This window comes from Ischnura elegans, chromosome 10 (genome assembly GCF_921293095.1).
Source record: "Ischnura elegans chromosome 10, ioIscEleg1.1, whole genome shotgun sequence".
NCBI classification, from domain to species: Eukaryota; Metazoa; Arthropoda; class Insecta; order Odonata; family Coenagrionidae; genus Ischnura; species Ischnura elegans.
Genome location: NC_060255.1, coordinates 41169633 through 41183180, shown reverse-complemented (window position 1 = coordinate 41183180; position 13548 = coordinate 41169633). Strand labels below are relative to the sequence as shown.

The 13548-nt window shown below is 38.0% G+C and overlaps 1 protein-coding gene and 1 long non-coding RNA gene across 10 annotated transcripts in view; one reads left to right on the top strand and one right to left on the bottom strand.

The window, feature by feature from the left end:
- The window catches only part of LOC124166751 (neuroendocrine convertase 1-like), a 206672-nt gene that overhangs the window by 178174 nt on the left and 14950 nt on the right, over nt 1-13548 (top strand). Inside the window, exon 11 of the mRNA XM_046544423.1 lies at nt 12714-12931. Within this exon, the coding sequence (XP_046400379.1) occupies nt 12714-12931 (218 nt within the window). The remainder of the gene's footprint in view (nt 1-12713; nt 12932-13548) is intronic.
- Nucleotides 7031-10755, bottom strand: LOC124166752. Of its 9 annotated transcripts, none has more exons than XR_006866495.1 (8): nt 10081-10755; nt 9717-9826; nt 9509-9636; nt 9052-9269; nt 8586-8786; nt 8072-8501; nt 7621-7817; nt 7031-7481 (listed from the first exon to the last, which is right to left on the bottom strand). It is a non-coding gene; the product is annotated as an uncharacterized LOC124166752 (long non-coding RNA). The 9 variants fall into 9 exon arrangements; XR_006866493.1 differs by having other exon boundaries at nt 9509-9617; XR_006866494.1 differs by having other exon boundaries at nt 9717-9780.

The following is a 13548-nucleotide window of genomic DNA, read 5'->3' as shown; positions in this document are numbered from 1 at the left end:
ACTCGGAGAAAATATGAAGCATTAGAAATGTCCCAGACGGCACAGAATCCTTCGTATCTAATACGACGACGACGAAAAGCGACGGAGCGGTAGTCAATGAATACTATCTGCATACGAATTAGATATGGAGGTTTCTGTGCCGTCTGGGGTGGTGCTACCGAAGAATGATGATGCTAAAATGGATCCACCATGTAAGCAATGAGGAAGTGCTAAGAAGAGTGGTATAAAAGAGAAGTATTCTTAAAACCTTAAGGAGAAGATGGGACAACTTAATTGGCCACATTAGTAGACATGATGACCAGTTGAAAACTATCGTTTTATGACAGGTGGAAGGGAAGAAGGGCAATGAACTTCCCGAGCGAGTTACAAGGACAGGTTACCAAAGATGTAAAAGGGAAGAAATGAATGAATAGGCTAGCGGATAGGAGAGAGGAATGGATAACTACGTCAAACCAATCTTAGTATTGTTGACTAATGGTAATGATGGACGAGGAAGAAAGTACTATTTGTAATGAGAAATGCGAGAACAGGCCGGGTAAATGAAAGCACACAAGTACGTCAAACTAAGCTAAAATTTTGAATAGAGCAAATAAAAATTAATGGCTCGTGAGAAAGATATTCGACTTCAATGCCTACCGGCCTTGGATAAAAGCGCGTGGTGAGAGGAAAGCCTTGGATGCCAAACAGTGAACCAAGAACTAGTCACCAAAGGCACTAGTCCTTTGTTACAGTGTTAAGGAGGCAAAATTTCACAATGGGGTCAATCTCTCAGGCCCGAAACTGCAATTCATTATCAGAATTCGGTAGATGGAAGAGGGAAGATAAATTACTAGGAAACATAATCGTCCTCATTCAGCCACTCGTGACGGTATCAAGTTTTATGCTAAGTGTCGACACCGTCGACTCTACGCCGAGAATAGCTCGAAAGATGGGAAACGGTTTACTGCTTTCTAGTCGAGTAGTAAAGCGGAACTGCTTTACTACTCGACTCGGAAAAGCAAGAGAAACACATGATTTAAAATTTTAAAGGCATGACCCAGTGAAATTCGCGACACACAATAACGGATACTTACTACTCTGGGAATGAGTATTTTACGATTTCCAGAAATTGACCGATGAAGAATGCTTCTTCGAAACTAATGGCGGAAATTTTCTCTCTAAAACTATATCCACGACCATCACGTCGATGACGATAACATACCTTTCAGAGTAAACTCAAACATAATCAAATACAATGAAAGTGAATCGATTAACGTGAAAGCAGAACGTCGTCACAGGCTCTCAACACTTTGCTGAACACGATTTTCGGCTTAATAAATATTCTCTACTAGTTCCACACTTTATAGATACTATCGTCAATTTCCTTTTAAAGTCGAATTCACAAACTATTAACACTAAAACACTGTAAATGTTAAAAAAAAAACTTCTAGGAACACTCAAGTACTCACCTGTTAACTCGATGCAAGTTGCCGGCAGACTGACGGAGACAAGTCTGAGGACTCATAGAGTGTCATGTGACAACTGGACACCACCAAAAAAATAGTTCCGATATATTTTTTAAAGAGCATACAGCAAGCGGCAACATTATATTAAGAACTAATAAAATATTAAAATATATTAATTTAATATCATATATTGTTTATTAATTTCAGAATCCAATTAGTAGCATTATGAATTTATATTTATTACGCGGGAGAAGTTAAAATTTTAAGGTTGCGCGGAATAACGTTGACGGAAAACAGTATCCTTACGCGGTGATCACGAGTCTCTTTTTCATGCATAAAACCTTCCAGACCATTCGTCTCATTGAGGGAGGGGGAAAACTTCGAGCTTTAAAGGTCATCTATAACGTCACTTGCCCGATTACGCACAACTATTGAATCTGCTCCTCGTCGTTGAATTGGGCAGTATCCATAGCTACTTACTTCAGAGGTCGAAATCGCTGCTTTACCCTACCTCCCAAGAAATCTTACCCATCTACTCTAACCTTCACGTCACGCACCGAGGAGTCATTTCAAACAACTTGTATTTGGCGTCGAAAGCTGGAAAAAAAATTCAACAATTTCATCAGGATCACCTTAAACCCCAGCGGTTACGTTGTTGGTATGAGAAGACTGTCGATAGCAAGGAGGCAACGAAGGATACATAATCTCTTAGGATGGCCATTTACGTGAGTACGAAAATTTAATTGAAGTGTAATAACAATTTTTAAAGTGAATTTACCACGAAAAGGCGTGGCGTGCCGTCATCTGTTAATGTTCATGATATTTGACGAGCACAATCATTGGGGTGGAAAGGGCCGTAACAAAACAGATATTAGTGAAATCCCAGTATTTCTTATTTCATCTTTTCATTGAAGTGTCAGTGGAATGAACGAATGCAAAAATCATCCGCCTGCTGCTCTCATTAGCTCGGTTGAAAGCATCGAAATGAATGTTTTACAAATGATCTTATCTGCTACACCATTAAACAGGTGGTTGTGTATTGCGTTAAGATTCAATCACATTACTGTTTTTGTGTTGCTAATTACTTTATATCCGTTTGCGGTTCACTTTATCAGTTATTCCTCATCGTGTATTAAGTACTTCAGTGTTAAGCTTACACTATTCACTTATACGAGCATATATGTTTTCGTAACGCTTTTTCAATGAAGTTATATAATGAGACCATAGTGGTAGTAGCGGTCATGAAGACGGGCAGCTCAGCCACCCTACCTCCTAATATGCTGGAGAGAATGGACATATGCGAAATCCCTCCTAATGAATCACTCCTCCCACTCTCCGCGAATTTTTTTCAGGCTATAGTAGGGGCGGTTTAAGATCGTGGTTTTACATGGTTCATAAACATCCGTAGCTCATTATTTGTATGCAATAGCTGTCAGCGATATTTCTCCTGAGGTCGGATAGGTATCAATTACTTTTAATAATAATTAATCAATCTGATCAAGCGGAACGGAATACTTTACAGTCACTGGCAGATAAATTTAAAGAAATATATTGCCGAACGGTTAGATACAGGAATTCGTTTCTCCCTCGAACCGTAAAGAACTTTAATAAATACTTGTCGTAATTTTGTTTCGGTATGTGATTTTTATATGTGAACGGTTGCTGTCCTAACACCCCCTGCAATGCGCTTTTTCAGGTGGCACGGGCCCCACCCTCAGACGCTTATAAAATAGACGAGATTTTTAAAACCAGTTCTAATAAATTTCGTATTTTTATATAAAAGTTATAAATATGTACATATTAATGACTTTTACATTACATCATTTCCGTGTCCATTCACGCGTTCACGCATTTAGGCAGTATTTCGTACGGGTTGGTGTACCGTGTAAATGGGCAACGCATTTCAAGGACAAATTCCTCGACGTTCGGTATAACTGAATGTGAGCAAAAGGAGAGGATCGAGCCACCGAAACCCTGAGTTTTCAATCTTGAAATTTTGGTCACCCGTACATTTATTTTATCCGAAACATCGATTAAAGGATCGATTGAACAGAATTTTGGGCTTTCCCTTAAATTATCTGACAAAAATCTTGACACGTTAGTAGCATTTTAATTTCTCTCTAATGAAAGAATTTTATGCTCAATTTCGGGATCAACATTTTATTTTAAGTTCACCTTCGCGTTATCTTAGAGTGAACGTAAATTAAGTCATTATAATTGAATACACGGGAATACAAATAATATCCCAGCCAGCACAGAACAGGACGTTGCCCCTTAAATTACGGCAACTTTCCATCAACGATAAAGAAACGGCTGAATACGTTGCTATAAACATGACGGCAACGAGGCAGCAACGAAGGGGCAAAAATGCCGTTAAATGTCGCCAACGATAAAGCAACAGTTTCTTTTCGGTGACGTCACAGACACAAGGGACACCTACCGGCACTTTCGAGAACTAACTGGGCAGCATCGCGACTGTGGCGCCATCTAACGGGATTTTTTGATACCACGTTGATACTGCTACCATGGCGGGGTATTCCAATAAATTCAAATAATAATTGATAGGTCTGGGTTTAATAGAGAAATCAATCATTGACAGAATTTTGAAAATAAACTTTTATTTTCGCTGCAAACATTAAAATCCATTAGATATTCAAGCAAACGGTATTAAGAGGTCACAACAGCAATGATATCAAAAGCACCTAACACACCACAGAGCAACTGATTTTGTAATCAGAGCAGCCCCACCTGGGGAAATGACAGTTGGAAAAAACAATGAGCTACAGGGTAGTTCATAACCGAAAATGGAAAGAAATAGGTCTCCATCAATACAAAACAAAATATAATGCTAACCAAAAGATAGCATGATCATTTTCAAGTGGAAATTATAGAATTACAGCAATATTTATGTTAAAGCCTCAAGCACAATAGATCCCCCACGAGGAACAGTACGAAAAATATCAATCTCACACATGACTCCAATATCGAAATAGGAGAATAAACAAATTATAGTTTTACATCATTAATTACATAGTAAGGGTTGAGGTCTTAACAGAAACTTGCACTCAATTTTTTGGAGTCTAGATTTAATTTACTTTCAAATTTTCTGTTGCAGCAGATCCTAACAGGCAGGGGAATGTTTTGTAAAGTTATATTTGACATAACATATTGAAGTCTTATTCCGAACACGGAGGCATGAAATGCAATAGCAACACCAGTGTGCACTATTTAATGTGGCCTCTCATTTTAGTGGTCAACTACTTAATTACCATGGAACACAGCCATTTCATACAAGGACATACACATTCAAGGTTGTGGTGACAGGGAACATTAGCATGTGGTAATTAGGAAATGTTATTTTTAAAGAAGTTTTCTTCATACAATGTACACACCCAGTCAACACAGTATTCGTAATGAGGTCTTATATGAACTCATACGTTGGACTCCTTTAAGATTCCACATTAAGAGACATGAAAGGGCCTTTAAGACCTCACACTTCATGAGGCCACATGAATGATATCTTAAAGACCGCATACTTCATGAAGTCTTGAAGACCTCACACTTCATGGGGTCTTCAAGATCTCACACACATGAGGCCTGAAAAATCAAGTCATGTATATGTTAATGAATTATAATTTCAATCGTAATTATATATTTCTGCGTGTATAATATTTTTTCAATTAACTCTTTATATTAAGAGATGGGTTCGTAAACTTCTCCCTCCGATTCTATTAAATAAGCTGACACTTCCACTTTCCGCTAGGTCCGCCATTGTGTTGTCGTGTTATTCTACTGCCTTGAGCTCAGACGTCTAGTTTATGATTAATATCGTGTGTACTCCATGGCCTAGTTCTTGCTCGTGTTTTTCCTTGTGTCTACGAACGTGAATCAGGATTCCATCGGATCTGAGATCGGCACGAACCTTGTGGACATCATGATGTGTTACGTGCACGGAGACTTGGAAGGTAAGTTTCAATGATTTTATGTGTACGATTCTTTATCCACTTGTTTATGAGAATATCCATTAATTATAATATTTTCCAAGCTTGTTAAGTTCATGCTTATCATTGAGTATCGGTAAATATTCATGTAAAATTTTTAGATGGAACACGTTTTGTAACGTGCCTTTGTTGTTGTTCATGTTTCATTTCATTCATTCATCGTATCCTTATAAATTTGCTGTTATCGCATTTTAAATTATCTCCGCCGCGCTAATATACACTATCTCGATCGTATCTAGTACGTGTTCAAGCAGTGTTTTTATTATCTCAGGTTCACAAAACAGTTTTCCCTAAGATCATTGAAGTTTATAAACTTCTCAGTTCTCAAAATCATGACGTAAACAAACAAAAGTGCTAACCGATTTCACTTCGTAATGTAACTTATGGAACGATAAAGCATGGAAATAACGTTCACCATGTATTTAAGTTAACTTCTAAGAGCATTCTAATGCAATAGGAATGTAATTAAGTGTAAGAGTTAATCAAAAGTAGTTCACTAATTTGGTTACTCCTAAAATTAACCAAGTTAAAACGGTCATCTTCGGTGCTAAAACCGGCCCTGGGAGTATTTAGGGACTGCTTATGAGATAAATAGTCTTTATCTGGTTCATTTGATGTTATCATGTGATCAATTATAACTCTCAACAAACTTAAGTTCAATGTTTTTTTTTTCAGCCTCTGTTATGAAATGGAACCCGACGTCAGCAAGTAGTGTCGCCTTGGAGAGAGTGGAGAGGCAGTGGCTGTATCAAGCGGAGACCGCGTAAAGTATGCAGAGAGGAAGAATTCAAAAACTCGTGATGTTTGTTTATTGACTTAATATTATGAAGAATAAATTTATAAATATTATGATTAAGTTGTCTATTCCATTTTGTTTTTCTGCCTTATTTCCACCTATGGTTCTCATTAAATGTATTATTTTGCTTTATTTTAATTGGATACGTCGGGTACTTATGTCATCGGAGAGTTTTCTTAAATAAAGGTGCGTAAAGTATTTTGAAATCTTAATTAATGGGCTGGTAGGGGCCCCGGCGTTTTTGTAGGCTATTTCAAAGCCATCTATCGGAATTATTACGAAGTGGGTAATTTTTCTGGTTATCCAGGTAGTTCCATTATCACACACGTGGAGGCGCCACATTTGCGCCTATATCATATCTTATAAGAGTCCTATAAGACCTCTTGTATGAGCTCCTTCAGAGTCGTGTGAGACCGCGAAAAGAATTCCTATACGAGTGCATATGACCTCACGGAGACATCATTATGAGGCCATTTGGGACTCTTTTGAAGGAGTCCTACAAATTCGTCAGACTTCTTTATGACCTCATGCATGAGTCATACGTGTTTACTGGGCATTCAGTTGTTCACTGCCATAGCAAGCACGATGCCCTATTATGAATGCCCTATTATTAAATTGCTGTGTTCTATGACAATAAGGAAGCTGATCACCACAAGCTAACACACCCTAGCGTTCCTGCAGCATTTTATGCCTCCATATATGGAATAAGACGTAAGCTTCACCACTCCATGGAGCTGTTTAAGGGTAGGGCATTCTATAGCATTTGAGCTAGGTTCACAGGAAAGAAATGAAGTAAAATTAATTTATTTCAGCTATACGAAAGGCTATTCAACCAAACTTGGACCTATTCCTAGCAGCATTTGGCATTTTGAAAAATCATAAAAAATAGGGCATTTAAGAAGGTGAAGAAACATTCCTTCTCCCTTGTCAGGCAAAAATCAAGGAGCATTAATGACATAGCTGTGTCTGTCGTAACAGTGATCAGTCGCTGACCTCACCTTATCCCACAATCATGTTATGAGACTACAAACAAAACTGCCTTTCCACACTGACAGGTTCTGAGATAGGCAAATTGAAAGAATCATGTTTCTTCGAGATCCCCTTTGAGTTGCCTTTCAGAACACTTTCTCGTTTCTTATTCCCTTTCTCTGCTCTGTATTTTGAGGCCTGGGATCATTCCCTGATGCTTCTTTTCACACTGATAGTATCAAATCAGGCTTATTTTGGCTTTTACACTCCCTGCAAGGTAATCATAATTGGATTAGATATTATGCTGAATATGAAATATGAACATATGCTGAAAAGCTCTTTTCATTCAACTGTATTCCAAGATAAGGGAAGAGTAAATCGAAAGCACCAATGATTAAAAAATACTTACCAAATGAGACATTTATAATGGAGCTAAAATGCACTTCTTGTTTTCTGAGTGTCCCTTCAAACAGAAAGACACAGCTAACTCATTCTATGTTAGGGTAGAACACTTGTTTTTGACTTTTGTTAAGCCCAGTCCTCATTTGATTGTTCTGACTGCTCTTAAACATGATGTTCGAAGATCTTTCCTTCATGAAATAAAATCTGAAAAATGAGATGACCAGATAATTAATTATCTATGGTAATTGCTGAGAACCATTGAACATAGTGGCACAGCATTTTTAATTTCTAAGTACATCCCAGAGTTATCATAAAATTAAATATCAACAAGGAGGTGATGATGGTACCATAACTTAAGTTTAAGACTCAAAGTGATAATCTATACAAAGTACCATGAGCATATTAACACTTAGGAGGCTATGAAGTCAAACAGTTGACAATGTAAATGAAATACCAACCAAATACTCTTCTTTCAGGTTCTTTCCCAGCAAACAATAGCAGTGAAGATTTCTCATGATTTGCACTGGATAAGGTCCTCCAGATCTCATTCAAACGTTTCGACAAGCAACTTACCCATCGTCTTCAGGGATTCAAGAACCAAACGATTTAGGAATCCAACCTTGGATTCCAGAATCCCTGGAGACGATTGGTGAGTTGCTTGCGGAAACATTGGAAGGAGAAATGGAGGACCTTACCTGGTGCAAATCCTGAGAAATCTTCCCCGATACCTCTGACCTCATTGGGTGCACCAAGTGCTAACAATTGGACTTCACTGATTCTTCAGAAATAACACTCCAATTCTATAGAAAAGTTTAAGGCTCCTTCACTCCAACATTGTTTGAGGAATCTTTAAGTGCAACCTTTCCTTCTTAGGAGGCACTCATGCAACTGAAAACAGAATAGATAAGCTTTACACTTACATTTGCACATGATAAAGCACTCAAAAAAGCAAATTCTTATGCAAACATTTACCAGGTGATGGTGGTTTCAGTATTCTGTCATCATCAGTCTCCATAGATGAAGAATTACTTACATCAGGATACTTTCAATTCTTTTTTGTCCTTTTCCTTTCCCAGTATTTTTTTATTTCAGTGACTAAAATGCCTCCATGTCTGTTCTCCGTCTTCACAAGTAGCCATCTCTGTTCAATAGCGACAGCTGCCACTACAGTCTCTGGAAGATGATTATTATAAAATGCCACCATTAGCCACACATTTCAAAGCATGAAGTCAATGTCAAAATTAACTAAAATAAAAATATTTAATACTTGGCTTAGAGAACTAGTTTAACATGTACAACCAAGTCAGTGCTCTCACACACACACACCATGAAACAACCCCTTTGAATACATTTAAAAGGCACCCTGCCCTTGCAAGTCAAAGATGTTAACCATCCCTTTAATCAAAACAAATGCTCACAAATATTGTTTCAAACTCACCAAATGGAGGCATGCAGAACTTCACGCCCAAGATACCCCATTCCTCACTGAGTCGAGAGCCATTTTATGACCTGTGACACTGAAGACCAGTTATAGCCTAGGGTAATATTCAATAATCTTATCTCCATCCAATTTTACCCATGACTATGCAAAAGCCTGCACTGTGAGGCCAGTAAATTTTTTAATGTGGAAGAAATATTAACACTTGCCAAGGCATCCTGAAAAAAAGAGGAAAAAAAATCATGACTATGAGGCGTTCACTCTTCAGTTACTTAAAAACATGAGATCATAAAATTCCATTGAAAGTAAAGTTAATTATTGTATATGAAGACTAGTTAATAGTGATGCATTAAATGATTGCACACTCCAGTAATTGAGGAAATATCTCTGCGATTATGCTAAATTTTACTGCTCAACTCAATATTTCAAGAGTGTTTGGTAGGGGGTGAGTTCTCACCAACGTGCAGTACTGAACGTTGCACTCCATTGAATGAAAAACTTAAGCGTTCCATCGTGCACCCACAAACTCGAAGTATGAGCACCCACCAGACATACATCGATCCATACTATAGAAACACAACAGAACTAACTCAATGGCAATGAAAACTTAAGTGTACTGTTAATGAATTTCATAATGAACGACGGTAAACAGAGTCTAGACTTACCTTTCACGAATCCTGGCGGAATACGGTGGTTGAACCCTCGAAGAGGCTTCTAACTTGCACTGCCCTAGCCAAAGCCCAAAAAACTTGTAACCACTGAACACTTTTTCTCACTAAGAACACGATTTAACAAGAGTAAAAATCACTCGCGAAAACTTAAGTTAGTGAAAATTACAAACGAAAATTCACGTCAGTGAAAATTAGGAATACAATAAGGTCAGAGTACGACGGGTGGACATGATAATCGGATATGAAGGTGAAATGAAATGAAAAGTGAAAATGGAGAAGCTGAAACCACGTTAAGTTTGACGGATGAAGTAAATGAACAATTTAAGTAAAATTAAAGTTCTTGAAAAAATCTATTTACTAAAGGTTTGGTGAACGAAAACCGTCCCTCGACCATTCAAAAAGGAGAAAAGCATCACGACGAACACAAAGCATGAATTCACATATCAACAAAGCTATGTACCAAAGTCACTATGGCTACCGGCAACGGCGGATAACGGGTTCTTCCCAAAGTGCATTTCGCATTGCGCGCACGATGGTTTCGCATGGCCTCGCTGTCGTGAGCAGACGATATGATCGAGCGTAAAATTTCATGCGAAGGAGGAAATCGTAATGGTACAGCCTTTAATTATCAATGGTATTTTAGCAATTTCACTTCGCCGATAATAAATATCCAGAGAATCGTCAACCTTGAGAGACGCTTATTATATTATCTTAATCTTTTTCCATCGCCACCGAGTGACTTGGAGACATATTAATTTATAAATCCACAAAATAGTCGAATAAATACCACTTATCCCATAAAACACATTATGCAAAGTTAATTGCGTAAGTCGTGAAACCTTTTATTTCTAGCAGATCGTTAATTAGAGCGAATGCATTCACATAAAATAGGATATGAAGCAGCCTTCCAAACTGAGCAACTTCACGGCAACGCGTTGCCGTCATGTTGATATCATCCACGGCGCAACGTCAAAGGATAAACTGTTGCCGCTTCGTTGTCTTGGACGTTTACATAAACGTCGGCGAGTGTGCTGGCTGGGATATTGATTCAGAGAATTAAAATACCGGATCGAAAACAGAATACCGATTACTCCGAGGATTCGAGGTATCTTAAATATTTGCTTTCTATCTGCTTTTGCGATCCATAAGGAGATTTCCCTTAAAAATTGGTGGAGGAAGCAGAAGCAATTATGCATCGCACATGCAGTCTCTGGTTAGGGATAATGAATGGAGGGCTGGACGATAGCGAAAAGGTAGTCAAAATTCACTCTACAGTCAAATGCTCTAATAAATAGCGAGGTAGAAATAAAATTTTAACAAATAGCGTAGCACTTAGGAATTCAATAGTTTTGCGACATACTCTTTGCCTCATGCGAAGTTCTAGGAAGTTTCTAATGTCAAAAATAATATATAGTGCGTGTACAGCACACAATCATTTGTCACCAAGATAAGAATAATGGAACTTCTGATTCGTCGCATGATATTTTACCCACTAAACCACCGAAATGATTGTGCGCCAGGTAGTTTCAATATCCGTCGTCTGTATTCACAGATGCCCTGACGAGAATGAACTCTATTTTAAGGGTGACGCAGGCGAAAGCGCACCTCGGAAAATTTGAGCAAGCATTCGTAGTTGTGTGTTTTACTTGCCGCGACGCATGAGATTGAGTTTGTCCGGTACAAGGGTAATCTAGTTTGAAATTCCCAGTTGCATGGGAACATAAAATGGACAAAATTTTAAAAGACATCTTCAAGTAGTACCTAAGAAGGCCGAATTCATACACGAAAGAGTTTTACGTTAATTTATTTCCCCACCGTACAACTCCAGCCATTAATCCCCGTGGTAAAACCAGAATTTTTTTTCGCGATTGTTACTGAATAACGCAAATATTAGATGATGAGTATCCTTTTGTGTAACAAGATTAACTATTGGTAGAGGTATTTCTCCAAATTCCAATGGCTAGATAACGGAGATTAAGTCATACCGAGGTAAAAATGAAAGAACAAAAAAGTATGCTGGTAAAGACTTCTCAGGCGCAGGGCGGTCTGGCCAGGTTGGCTGGTCGGCGATCGCCCAAGGCCACGAGCTTAGAGGGCCCCCACGACTCTCGCGTATATCGTGAAGTGTATATGAAAGGCGTAATAAACAAATATTCCGATAAGTTGAACCAAAGTATATTTGCAATTATGTTATTTTCGTTACCATTAGTTGCTTTATTTACAACGTAGGTACTCGGGGTAAAAAGAATATATTTTTAAAAATAATAAAATAAAGGTGTCAGAAGATGAAACAGAACTTGATGCTTTTTAAAAGGGTTATTTGATAAGGTTATTTTAGTGTTTTTTTTTTAATTTCTGTGCAGTTTTCAAGAACAACTTCACTAAACAAATATTAGAATAATTACACATAATTACATTTTTTAAAGCTTTCAAGTTCTCACTTTTCATAGAATTTTTTTCTTACCAAATAGCTATTTTTATTAACTTTTATCTCATTGTTTGTTGTAGTGAGCTTTTTGGGTGGTGCCCCTTTAACGGTCAATGATTTGGCAATACTGAATGATTGATATTTCCGGTTGGCCCCGGAAGTGTAGTTGGTGAAGTGTCTAAATTTTAACGTTGTGCGTCGACAATGAAGATCTACGAGTATCCGTTAATAGGTATTGTGTTTATAAATTATAATAGCCACCCATTTGCATGCGATTGACAACCTACAACATCATTAATGCCCAAATATCGTCAAAATCCATTTCCGGGCGAGCAATTTTCAAAGCTTTCCAGGGGAGGACCCCCCAAGCCCCCAATATGATGGGCCTCGGCATGAGCCCTAGCCGAGGGCCTCCAATCACCCCAGACCACCCCTGCTCAGGCGCTACACCATAAACATACTTTCATTGCTACCAACTTTGTAGGCTACACTTTATTACCTATTTTCCTGGTAAATTATGTAATTATAATATTTTTAAATTCATATATTTTATCTATTTTCAGCTCCAACACTATCTTAACATCAAAGACACCAGTAGAGCTGGTATTCTATTCTACTGGTTGCCGGAAAGCTGATCATGAATCATCTGATTATTTCTCTCGAGATACAAGTATAAATGAAGAGGGAGATGAAATCAATTACTTGGAGCACATTGAACTTGAGGCCAGCATTAAGTACTCAGTAAGAGGAGCACTTCAGATATACCTATCTTCACCATCTGGTAATTCCTAATCATATCCCTTATCACCAGGCCCATACTGGACCTCTTCTTACGAGGGTGGATAGCCATGGCCATAGGGTGCCAGCACTATAGGTAGGGGGAGGACTACTGGGTGTTCTGGGGGTGTGGAATATAATAAATTAATTTTGAAATTTTAATCTTTACCCTCTTGAGATTGAATCGAATCTTACCAGATTGAATTATAATAATTCAACTTATTGATTGTTTGAGGCGTAACTTGGTGAAAGTGATTCATTATTAACATTAAAAAGAAGAACTTTGTGCTTTCACATTAACCCATTTCCACCCAGAATAATGTCTGAAATTCCTATTTGCACCCAACTTTTCAAGCAAGTGGGATTACGTGTACCAGATTCAAAAATAAGCTAATATATGGATTAGGTCAACAAAGCTTTTAGCAGCACATTTGTAGCAATTTGAAAACAAAATAGAACATAGTTTTTCATCAAGAGCCTCACAAACTCATAATGGAAGGATGTAGACATATGGCTACGGTGGGCGGAAGTGGGTTAATATTTATTCACAAATTTACAACCATGGTTTCAACGTTAGACGTCATCATCAGGTGAACTCTACAGGCGAAGAGGGTAGGTCGA